This window comes from Mya arenaria, chromosome 8 (assembly GCF_026914265.1).
Source record: "Mya arenaria isolate MELC-2E11 chromosome 8, ASM2691426v1".
Classification (NCBI taxonomy): Eukaryota; Metazoa; Mollusca; class Bivalvia; order Myida; family Myidae; genus Mya; species Mya arenaria.
In genome coordinates, this window is record NC_069129.1 from 10,458,446 (window position 1) to 10,471,657 (window position 13,212).

The 13,212-nt window shown below is 32.7% G+C and overlaps 1 protein-coding gene and 1 long non-coding RNA gene across 5 annotated transcripts in view; both read left to right on the forward strand.

Annotated features, from left to right (window-relative positions):
* Positions 1-13,212, forward strand: part of LOC128242795 (sodium/hydrogen exchanger 3-like) — a 61,673-nt gene that overhangs the window by 21,848 nt on the left and 26,613 nt on the right. For all 3 annotated transcript variants that reach the window (XM_052960125.1, XM_052960123.1, XM_052960124.1), the window contains exons 10-11: positions 1,327-1,482; positions 3,556-3,691. In XM_052960125.1, the coding sequence (XP_052816085.1) occupies positions 1,327-1,482; positions 3,556-3,691 (292 nt within the window). The remainder of the gene's footprint in view (positions 1-1,326; positions 1,483-3,555; positions 3,692-13,212) is intronic.
* LOC128242796 (uncharacterized) lies at positions 9,532-11,448 on the forward strand. 2 transcript variants are annotated; one of them, XR_008262716.1, is made up of 3 exons: positions 9,532-9,766; positions 10,799-10,895; positions 11,191-11,448. It is a non-coding gene; the product is annotated as an uncharacterized LOC128242796 (long non-coding RNA). The 2 variants fall into 2 exon arrangements; XR_008262715.1 differs by lacking the exon at positions 9,532-9,766 and having other exon boundaries at positions 10,562-10,895.

A 13,212-nucleotide genomic window follows, 5' to 3' on the forward strand; every position in this document is an offset into this window, starting at 1 on the left:
ATAAATAGTTATTTAATGTGTGAAGTTGAAATTGTGAAACTTAAGATTTATTATCCTGTTGATAAAGGTATTTTATCTTTTGTACGGTGTTTATCTTTTGTATTTACAAATAAGGCTTAATTTTACAGATAACATGTCCACAAAGTTGAACAGGATGTTAGAAATGCAGAGAAAATTTATATTGTGTACTTTTATATCTGGGAGGTTTAAATGATTTTGTCTGCTGATGCAGTCTGATGATTTTGAGTTCTGAAGCTTACTTGTCATGTCATGGCTGTTCTGTTGTATGAACTCCATCTGCAAAATCATATTATGTTTTCCATTTTGGCATTGATTTGGAATAAACATTGGAGGTAATTTGTATGACATCTGCCTTTACAACTGAAACGTCTGATGGCCTTATAATATAGAATTGAAAAAAATGAACATCACTTGAATATTCATAAAGCCTCCTGATGTTTCAAATATTCATAAAGCCCCCTGATTCAAATATATTCATAAAGCCCCCTGATGTTTCAAATATTCATAAAGCCCCCTGATTCAAATATATTCATAAAGCCCCCTGATTCAAATATATTCATAAAGCCCCCTGATTCAAATATTCATAAAGCCTCCTGATTCAAATATATTCATAAAGCCCCCTGATTCAAATATATTCATAAAGCCTCCTGATGTTTCAGATATTCATAAAGCCCCCCTGATTCAAATATTCATAAAGCCCCCTGATTCAAATATATTCATAAAGCCCCCTGATGTTTCAAATATTCATAAAGCCCCCTGATTCAAATATTCATAAAGCCCCCTGATTCAAATATTCATTAAGCCTCCTGATGTTTCAAATATTCATAAAGCCACCTGATTCAAATATATTCATAAAGCCTCCTGATGTTTCAAATATTCAAAAAGCCACCTGATTCAAATATATTCATAAAGCCCCCTGATTCAAATATATATTCATAAAGCCCCCTGATTCATATATTCATAAAGCCCCCTGATTCAAATATTCATAAAGCCCCCTGCTTCAAATATTCATAAAGCCCCCTGATTCAAATATATTCATAAAGCCCCCTGATTCAAATATGCATACCCCCATGATTTGAACATTCATTAAAAAAAAAACTTATTTGAATATTCATAAATTGTTCATCTGATGAAAAGGTATCAAATCCTTTCATAAACATGGCACAGTATGTGGACTTTCTCAAAGAGTCTTTTGTTACACAAATGTAACAATTATCAAGTGCAGATTTTGTTAAAAGCATCATGCAATTTATAATATTTTTATAATTGCTATAAACTATAATTAAATCACAATTCTATTTTCAGGTTCCGACGTTTCAACACTAAATACCTGCAGCCCATGTTGTGCAAAGAGCCGGCCAAACCGCATGCTGCTAAGATCGTCAATGTTCACTTTGAGTTGACGGAACAGGACGCCATTAAAAGAAGCGCAAGCATCATTCTTACACCCACGGTTCTCGGGTATGTCTATCTAACTTGGCATTGACACATCTTGATAGTGCCCTGTTACTTTTATTACTGGATAAGTTTAAGAAAATTGTCTGTTTATCCCATGTAGACGAGGGTTTGTATTCATAAAGCTCCATAGTGCATAATTCAACATAGCGAAAATTTCATATTTTTTGCAATGATTATTTTAAATACAGTCTAATTTAGTGAAAATTTCATATTTTTTGCAATGATTACGCGGTTTATTTAATACCCTCTAATGTAGTCAAAATTTCATTTATTTTAAGTACCCTCTAATTAAGTGAAAATTTCATAATTTTTGACAAGGATTATTTTAAATAACCTATTCTTATCATCAAATTTATTCACATGCATATATTGTTTAGACCATTTTCTTGTTGGAGTTGAAGATTGTCACTAAATGCTTTATGAATACGACCCCAGTATCCACTCACTTTGCTCCAAGCTGATTTTTTTTAATCACCAAAATCATAACTGGTTTCCTTTTGAAAATCTTCTTCTGTAGCTACTTTTATGTCTATTTTAAACTTGTTAGTTTATTAATTTTATCATTGTTAAAAACAGGCATTGAGACATGAAAACAACTGAAGTATAATTTACCTGAAAGACCATCATTTGTTGTAATGTGATTGACAATCTGCCTGATAAGCCCCGTACACCTGCTAGTTTCACTCAATGGCTGTTTTATCTCGAGAACTGTTCATCTCCTTTATTTTCGGAAGCCTTATCAATTTGAATCAGTAAAAGAGAGAGTGAAAATAAATCCTGATGCTAGGGTTGTTACCTTTGAAAGTGTGTTCTATTTCCAGCAGGCTTATAAATGTTTTGAACTTCTGTCTTTTTTATATTTTATGTTTTAAAAAGCATATATCATCAAGATGTTGGTGTTTTCATCAGCAGTGGTGTCTTCATGGTAGAATTTAAATACTGGCCATAGTAAGATATTTGCATGAAACTTGATACAAATGTTGACCCATGAGCAATACTTAATATAATACACTTTTAATATTATAATTGATTTCCAATTTATTAATTATAAAAAAAAAACAATGCTTTTAAAATTGAACCTTGAAAAGGTATGCCAAGAGCAGAGCTGCAAGGACAGGAATAAAAGCGGTATTAAATTTCCCATCTTAGCCCTGGGAATTGTTATATTGATGTGTTTGAGGGTAAATTAATTGATGCAAACTTAATGCAGACCCAGGAGAGCTGCCGTTGCCCTACTTTTTGTTTGTCCTTGAGGAATGTTCACTTTTCCTCCATTGAACCTTGATATATGACCAACAAAAAATGAAACTGCACGTAGACCTTTCAATTTTCTTATCTAGTTGTATTGATTTTAATTGTTTACAATGATGGAAATACAAAAGCTGGAGAAAAGAACATAAACTATATCTTACTTAACTTTGTTTTGAATAGCCTTGTCAGCCGTTCATATCTTTTGATATTTACGCCTCACAAGCAAGTCGTTGAAGAAAGTAGGAATTATTTTTGAAATTATGCCAGTTGTATGTCTGCTTTGCTTGTCTGTGACATTAATCACGGAAAAGTGACACCAAAAATGGTATAAATAGGAAAGCATAGTTGCGGGGGGGGGGGGGGGGGGGGGGTTATGGGGGGAGCCTGAACAGGTGTGGAGCATCAATGCCTGACCTTTTAATATAAAAATAATTGTTACGCAACTGTTTCTATCATTTTGTCATTTATATGTATTTTTGTAAAAATTGTTGCGCCAGATGGAGTGTACTTGTATGGCAGGAATAGATTGAGGGGTGACAGCCGTTTTTCACATGTTCAGCCTCTATTTCTTTTTTTTTATGTTGAAAAACATCATTCACAGCTGGTGGGTTTAATACATAAACATTTTTCCACAGATTGACAAGGCTTTTTGGTTTTATGAAAGATATTGGGGTGATGTCAGTTGGTGTTGTTGTGTTTTTAGGTGTTTTCTGCACGTAAACATACATATTTATGCCAGAGCTGTGAATAACAAGTAACCATATAGCCATCCCGTGTATCACAGTTTTTCAAACATGTTAATTTTACATTCTGCCTGTTTCCTAGGTCATCGGCAGATCTTTACGATGACCATAAAAGAGCACTGATTGAGAGTTCAGCTAAACGTAGTGCCGTGATATCCATGGACCGAGATGAAGATTCCATAGCCTTCCAACACGCACTGTATGCCAGACAACCAAGGGTATGTAATTTTTAGCCTTAAGTGTTCGACACTAATGGGATCCTGGGATCCAGAGAACACCAATTTTTCAAATTCAAAGTTCGTTATTCTGTTGGGACAATTAAATTTCTAGTTGATAAAAGCTAAATATGAATGAATGAATTGTGTTTCCCTAAAGTATTACCTACATTGCTTGTCGAAGCTTGTAAAATGATATTATAATTAATAAAATGTCGCATACACCAAAGAAAAAGTATGGCTGACTTCGTTTTGTGACTATAGTTACGTCATGAATCTATAAATAAACAGCTCATTTCACAGTGCGCAGTATCGAAGTTGCCCAATTAACTATTCGGCATATTATTGAAGAGTCATGCTCATGTGGATTAATGCTTTCGTTTTGTTGTTTACATTATTGACAAGGTTAGATGTGACAGCGATTTTTATCTGTACAATATGTGGAATTATATCATGTGTAAGAACGGTCCCAAACAGTTGTGAGATCATATGACTTCTTACTAATTTTGATGAATTAATGACCCAACCTTAGAGTTGTTACAGACTAATATTGTGCTACGAACATTACTCGTTGATGTGAAACATATATAATATGGTGTATACCGGAATTATGAATTCAATAGTAAAGAGACACTGCATTTGTATGTTGATTTTAATATGAAACGGAGGCTTTACAATGAGAAAAAAATGTAGAAAGTGGAAGGGTCTACTGATTTAAGGAAGGGACACTTGATTCCCTTCAAGATCCCTTGGAAAAAAAGGTTAGTGTGGACCCCTGGCCTTCCAACAGGCCTGGTACGCCCAATCAAGCCCTGTATGCCAGACAATATAGGGACTATGTCATGTAGATTGTATACTATTTTATATAGAAAAAAAAGTTTTGATGTAGTCTTGCAACCAATTTTAACCATTGAAGTAAGATGTATTTGAATTTGTAATTCAGAGCTGACTTGTGCTGTTTTGTGAATTAGACTTGTTTGTATGTAAAGGTCAAATGTTACTTTTTATTTCAATATTGGCAAAAAAAGTAATATAATACGCCCAAAATGATCAATTCTGGACTAGAAATTAGTATCCCCAAGCCCCCTTGCAAACACTTTAAACCATATTAATTTTGGTTCAGTGGGATGGGCGCAAGTCAAAAAATTATGCCTCTAGGTTACGCCCCCTTTTACGTCAAACTCTGGATCCACCCCTGTACTATGTTTTGTTTGAAAGTCATGAGAGAGAATAATAGAGATATCATGTCAGGAAATATTTCAGCTGAATCTGGCTGACTACTTCAAAATCTTCCCAAATCTCTGATCAATATATTCTATCATGAATATTTCTATGAAGAAAATCATTGTTTTGTGAATAATGACTCTCCAAACTATCTGGTGTGTATACTAGCCCAAGAGAAAACAGAGCTGGCTCAGGGCTTTTTCAACGAAAATTGGAAAGAGGCTTGCATTTTACATTTTAGGAAATATTTATGCATAAATGGTTTAATTGAGAACAGTTCTGAAGCTCAATGTTAGTTATATGATAGTTGTTATTTATGCCACTAATTTCAGTTATGAAGTTTGGCTATAAAAACATTTAGTGTTCAAAAAAAATAAAATCCACAGGGTTGGCAGTATTTTTTAAATCTGAATACATTTTGATTTGATAAATCAACTTTATTGATATTATTTAGGTAAATTGGTAGAATTAAACAATTGCTTGGACAGTAGACAAAATAGTATATCAAACACTAAGCTTGTAAAACAGCTATTAGTATTCATTAGCCAAGAAAAGATGGTTATGTGACTGTATCACATTAAAGCTACACTCTCACAGATTTAACACTTTGATAACATTTTATTTTTTTGTCTTGGAACGAGCCAATTCATGCAAAAATGCATGGAACAAGTGATATAAGACTGCTGACAAAAAATCAGATCGCAGTTTTTCATAATTAGGTGAAAAAAATTGATGTTTAATGCATTTTTCTTAAACCGTTAGTAACACTTAAAAGCCATAAAACATTAATTTTCGAACGGAAATATGAAAATCTGCGATCCGATCTTTTGTCAGCATTCTTATATCATTGGTTTGCAGATATGTTCTCAACAATTGGCCCATTCCAAGACAAAAAATAAAATAGTTGTCAAAACGGTAAATCTATGAGGGTACAGCTTTAATTCATCTTGATAAATACATAATAATAACATTTAATCATTACTTAATATATAGAATTACAAATAGATTAAATGTCAATGATTTTCATAATTATGTATTTAATGAGATGTTTATTAGAACTAAATCTGTAAATATTTATCAAATGCTCCCTTTGGAGAAAATTCAGTCTTATCAAAACCATGAAAATTCCTTTTCATTACAATCTCTCTCTTTTTGCCTGAAAAAAATCACATAAAACAAGGTAATAGAATGTAACACTCTAATTCCTTATCAAATTTTCCATAGAGCTTCTTTGAAAATGATAATGGGGTCAAATTTCTCAAATAAAATGAATGTTTATGTGATTTAAATTTCATTTATTTCCATCAGGCATAAGAGCACTTGAAACCATTTTTCCCTCACCGGAGTGTTAGGGTCAGATTTAAGTCAAAGGATTATCATTTAATCCAGTGTTGGGATTAAATAGAATTTGGAAGAAAAATATGGCAAAGGTCAGTTTGAGTTTATAAACATTTGATAATCCTTCAATGTTAACAGCATTTTTCCATAGAGGCAGAGACAATTCAGATTTAAAGTACTGGTAAGATCAAAGTACAAGTTATGTTAATAATGTTATGACCAAAGTACGGTCATGTTATGATAAAATTGTCAGCCATGTTAAGATTTCCTACCAGTTATGTCAAGATCAAATTACCAGTCATGTTAAGGTATGTTGAGATCAAATTACCAGTCATGTTAAGGTATGTTGAGATCAAATTACCAGTCATGTTAAGGTATGTTGAGATCAAATAACCAGTCATATTAAGGTATGTTGAGATCAAATTACCAGTCATGTTTAGGTATGTTAAGATCAAATTACCAGTCATGTTAAGTTCAAAGTACCAGTCATGTTAAGGTCAAAATACCAGTCATGTTAAGATAAAAACAGTCATTCTAATAGATGTGTTGAGATCAAAACAACAGTCATGTTATGATTAATGTACCAGTCATGTTTAGATCAATGTACCAGTCATGTTAAGATCAATGTACCAGTCGTGTTAAGATCAATGTACCAGTCATGTTAAGATCAATGTACCAGTCAGTGTCATGTTTAGATCAATGTACCAGTCATGTTAAGATCAATGTACCAGTCAGTGTCATGTTAAGATCAATGTACCAGTCAGTGTCATGTTAAGATCAATGTACCAGTCAGTGTCATGTTTAGATCAATGTACCCGTCATGTTAAGATCAATGTACCAGTCAGTGTCATGTTTAGATCAATGTACCAGTCATGTTAAGATCAATGTACCAGTCAGTGTCATGTTAAGATCAATGTACCAGTCAGTGTCATGTTAAGATCAATGTACCAGTCAGTGTCATGTTTAGATCAATGTACCCATCATGTTAAGATCAATGTACCAGTCAGTGTCATGTTTAGATCAATGTACCAGTCAGTGTCATGTTAAGATCAATGTACCAGTCAGTGTCATGTTAAGATCAATGTACCAGTCAGTGTCATGTTAAGATCAATGTACCAGTCAGTGTCATGTTACGATCAATGTACCAGTCAGTGTCATGTTAAGATCAATGTACCAGTCAGTGTCATGTTTAGATCAATGTACCAGTCAGTGTCATGTTAAGATCAATGTACCAGTCATGTTAAGATCAATGTACCAGTCAGTGTCATGTTCAGATCAATGTATCAAGTCAACTTCATTCAGTGAAATAAAGGCAAGAGCTATGTTTCTTTTTCAATATAAAACACCTCAAAGCATCAATGCTCGACTTGCATTGAAAAACTACTGCTTTGAAAGATCAGACAGTAAGATATGGCAACTTTCTCTTAATTCACCCTTTTAATAGTATGATCCCTGAGTGTAGGGTTTTTGACAAGTTTGTCCATCAATTTAGACAGATCATGAAGGCAAGAAAATAAAGACTGCCCAATTAGTAACATAATAAAATTGTCATTCAGGTGGTCCATCTAGTTTGACTTTTATCATTTGTTGGAATTATACTTTGAGATGATCATGCCTAAATGCTTACACAAGGGCTTGGCATCAAGTTTTTTTAACAAGCCCTGCCCCGGCGAAATAATGACCATGGTCGACCATGGTCCCCACGGTTTTTGACAGTTTTTGACGGTCAACCATGTTTTTTCATGGTTAACCATCAAGTACCGTGGGAAAATCATTGCCTCGACCATGGTCGACCATGGTCTACCATGGTCGACCGTGGTCGACCATGGTCTACCATGGTACAAAAAAATATCACCATGGTATACCATGGTTTGACCATGGTCGACCATGGTCTACCATGGTACAAAAAAAGATCACCATGGTATACCATGGTTTTTGAAGGTCAACCATCAAGTACCGTGAAAAACCCCACAGTAGACCATGGTACAAAAGTTTTACTCCGAGAGTCACCATTTCAACCATGGTCTACCATGGTACACCAAGGTTGACCATGGTCAGCCACTGTGACAGTTTACCATAGTCTACCATCATCCTTTTTTATCTGATTCTTTACTTTGGATAAGTCTAAAAATGATTTGTTGATTTTGGTAAATAACAGAAATAGCAACTTAATAAATGTGGTCTTATTCTTTACTGATATTTAGTAAACACACAACTTGTCAACAACAGAAGTTGTGTTTCAGTATTAACCCTTTACCAGCTGTTCTGCTAATTTTAGACTCATCCACAACGAAAGCATCTGATGGAAAGGAAGAATATCTATTGGAAAGGAAGAATACCAAATTTGAAAACCTTTGAAAACAATTTGTGGGAAATAGAGCATTTGCTCATTAATGAGCATCTATGCTCCATTCCTCTGTGAAATGATGTTCTTGTGTTTAATTACTGTTCAAGAACTATGCAAAACTGTACTAGAACAGTAACTGATCACTTTTAAGAACAGTTGTACTTGAACAGTTCAAGAATACTTTTTAAGAACAGTTCTTGAATTTTTTAAAGACTATTGTTGTTCTAATACTGTTCTATATTAAAGTCTTAAGTACAATATAAGAACAGTTCATGAATAGTGTTTGCACTTAAAATGTTCTTGAACTGTTCATAAAGACAAGTTGGCACATTTAAAGAATAGTTTATGAACTTTTATGTTCTTAATATGTTCTTGAAATGTTCTTTTTAAACAATTTGGTGCATCATAGGAACAGCTTATGAACATGGCAAGTTCTTAAAATGTTCTGCATATATATGTCTTTGAAAGGAAACTTGTACAAAAACAAGTAGTTGCATCAGCAACAGGCAGGAAGTTGAGGTAGCTGTGGTTACAACTGGCTGGTGCATTTAGTGTAACACATTTGGCCCAGTTATAACCCAAAGATTATAAATAAAAAATAACAAACGTAAAGAAAATTCCATATCAAAATAACATGAACATTAAAATTAAATTTATTTTAATTAAAGCACCACATATATCATATGTATCATGTAAGGTGCCATGGATTGCTGGTCACATTGCCTGGATACAGTAATTTATATTTTTTATATATTTTTTTTTTAATAGATTTTTTTATTTATTTTTTGTCAAGATTTTGTCAAGTTATTAGTAACTTTTTTTCATGAAAAATGTGGAATATTTTTTAAAATGACATATATTCACTATCTTGTCAAAAAAAAAATAAAAAAAAAAAATAAAAAAAAAATATTTTATTTTATATAAAATTACTGTATCCAGGCAATGTGACGAGCACCTGTGGTCAACACTGGTTAATTAGTTGTTAAACCGGTTAAATATAATATTTACAAAATACTATAGCCATATTCTAACGTAGCTATATAACTATATTCTAACGGTTACGCATTTAAGACGAAACGCTCTTCACTGGCGGAGATAGTTTCGAACGCCCGCCATTTTTGTCGAAATAATGCGCCAAATAAACTGATGTCTTGTTTCGTTTATTTAAGGTAAGTTCAAGCGATGTAAGGAGTATAATTCAGTAACGTTTATAACGATCTTTTACGCTAATATTATTGTTTAAAATAACATAGCAACATTTTGAAGTAATGAGCAAATATGTTTTGTTGTAATACATTTTCGCGACAAACATACGAAATACGTTTGTGTAGAAACACAGTTAAATGCTTGTTTTTGACTAGCGTTCAGCTAATACTTAATTTATATATATATTAAAGCAGCTTTTAAATTTGTTTCTTAACGTTGGTAAGCTATTTTTGTCGAGAAAAAGGATCAATTGTAATGGGCCGGCAGCGATGCAAAAGTGGGTGGGGAAGGTCAAAAACTAAAACCTTTAAAAAAGTTTTTATTGTTTTGAGGAACGATCTTTTAGGGGAGTGAAACATATATTTTTGGCGACATGTTAGTAGGGAGTTAACAAATTTTACAATAGAATATTAATATTTTTTATAAAAAAAACTCACATTTATTCTAAAAAGTCTGTTGACATTATCACTTTGTTTTCATGTCAAAATGCTCCAGACTACCTATTTAACAATGTTGTGAGTTCGTTATTATATCTTGTCAAATAAAAAATAAAAGTTCTTCAGGTTAATAATGAAAAGTAGTGGATGAGAGATCATTTCCGGGTTACAAATATGTTAATATCTTTTTAAATATAGCTGCAATCAAAACAAAGACATTGTTGATTGGACAGTTTCAATAACTTCGACTCAGTCACAAATATACTTTTTATGTTTAAAGACAATATAGCTTTTTGATTTGAAATCTGATAAAATCTTATATCATAAAATATGCTCAAATCCTAATTACAGCTTCTCATGTTGCAATGGATAAATGGGTATGAATCATGCTTGTTAAATATTGAACCTCAAAACTAAGAAGAAATTGATTTTTTTAACATTTTTAAATTTTGGTCCTTCAATGGACTTTTGCATCGCTGCCAACCCTTGACCTTTTAAATAACCACTATGCAAGCAAATTATGGTTAAGTGTCTGAAATGTTGTTTCGTCTATTTTAGCCAACCCAAAGGAGCTAACAAATAAATCATCAGTCCTCAAACGAATCAACCAGTGAAGGAGAAAAACATTCAAAGCCGTAAATTGTCAAATCCATCAGTGAGTAGACTATTTTTTAAAGCAAATGGTAAGATTTTCATTCTGGTTTTGAAAACAATATGGTTGGATGTGTGGAGTGGATTTTATATGTAACAGACAAACACTAATGAGAATCTTTAAAAAAAAATCAGACTCAATAAATTTGAGCTCTTTGGTTCGAAAGAATTAAATAAGCTATCATTAATTTATATACCTGCAACATTGAAATCTTAATTCGCACTGATTTGATAACCAACTGGCCGTTAGTTATTTGAAAATGTTGGCAGTACAAATAAATAAAAGAAATATTTTTCAGGTTGGAAGATGGATGTCAAAGTCTTAGACAACGAAAGGCTTCCAGAGTTAAGAAAAGACCACTTCAACAAAAACAATCATGCAAAGAATGACTGCAAAAAATCTTTTCGCAGATGCGTTTCATCATCAAGTGTATAAGGAAAAGGGACCTGGGTACAGAGACTAGATGTAAATGTCAAGGACTGAAATGAGCAATTCAATGGTTTCTTACTAATTGTGTTTATATGCGTCATAAGAAATTAAAACTGTTATAAATGGATGTGTAGTAATGATGAAATTATCACCTTGTGTCGAATGACATTAACTATTCATGAATTTAGTTCATGAATGACATTTTGGAAAAATAATGTTCATGAACTGTCAAGTTCATTTACTAAGCAGGAGTTCATGAACTTAGTGGAAGTTCATGAACATGATTTGTCAAAATTGTCATTCATGAATAGTTCATGTTATTCTCATCAAATGCTTGACGTCACTGACATGGATAAGTAATTTGCTGGACTAAAGAAGCTCGATACATGGAAAATGATAAATGCGAATCAATTAATACGCTGTCGTTCTAGAATCAAAATAACAACTGTATGACTAACTTTTATCAGTAAATACAAAACTGAGTTTGGCGCGCTGATGCAAAAAATTAAGTCATTAATAACTATGCATTTAAACTCCAGAATTACCTTTAAGAACCATTAATGTACAGGTGCATACTTTTTGTTTCTTAAATACAATAACTTTATCAACTGTGTTAGTTTGAATTTTTTATCCATGTTTTTATGCACATTGGTTAAAAGTACATGTTTGAAAAATATAATGATATAATTAAGGAGAGATAACAGTTTTACTTGCGTCTATGCTGTAAGAGCGCAGTAGGGCATGTGAGCAAATTTCATAAAGCATGTTAGAGCATCTTGGGTCATTTGCTTTCTTACCCTACTGCGTTCATACAGCATAAGCGCAGTAAAATGTGAGCAATACTTGTAACTTTAATACATAATCATAAATGAAAAAAATGTTCATTGTGGTAAAACAGAAGCAGTTAAGAAAAGTAATCTACTTTTCATGAAGAATTGAAATTGGTTACCTAAAACTGGAGCTTATAAGAAAGTGTTTTCAATTTTCTTGTTGACTATTTCTTTCATAATAGTGGTTGACATTTTAAACAAGAAAGTTATAATGTAACAATTGTTCAAGATTAGTTCCTAAAACGTTATCGTTTAACAATTGTTATCACATCTAGTCAGGAATGTACTGGGTAGATTTCAAGATTTTAATCCATGCAAGAACATTTCTAGATCCGTACTTGATCTATTCTTAACGTGTACAAGAACCACTAGAAAATGATAAGAACATTTTAAGAAATGTGCATGAATTGTTCTTGAACTGTTCAAGAACTGTACTTTTACTACTATTTAAGAAATGTGCATGAATTGTTCTTGAACTGTTCAAAAACTGTACTTTTACTACTCTTTAAGTGTGCAGGAACAATTCAAGTTCTTGAAATGTAACAGTTTCAGTTTAAGAACTATATTGAAGACGCTCCAATATTTTACATAATGGACAGTTTGAGGCCTATATCATACTAAATATATATATATATATATATACTATAATTTTGTTCTAGTCAAAGTTTGGCACAAGTTGTTAGCTATTGCAGAGAAATAAGACATTTTTTTTCCCTTCTCATATACATGTAAATGGGATATCAACAGAATACAGTACTCGGCATGCTAAACTAGATGACGCCATAAACATATTTTAATCAATACAATTCCATTTCACTGATTTTGATCTTTGTTAAGTTTGTTGTCAATCCTATTTATGTGACCATGGTCTACCATGGTATGTGACCATATTCTACCATGGTATGTGACCATGGTCTACCATGGTATGTGACCATGGTAGTTCATGGTCTACCATGGTAGTTCATGGTCATATACCATGGTAGTTCATGGTCTACCATGGTAGTTCATGGTCATATACCATGGTAGTTCATGGTCATATACCATGGTAGTTCATGGTCTAC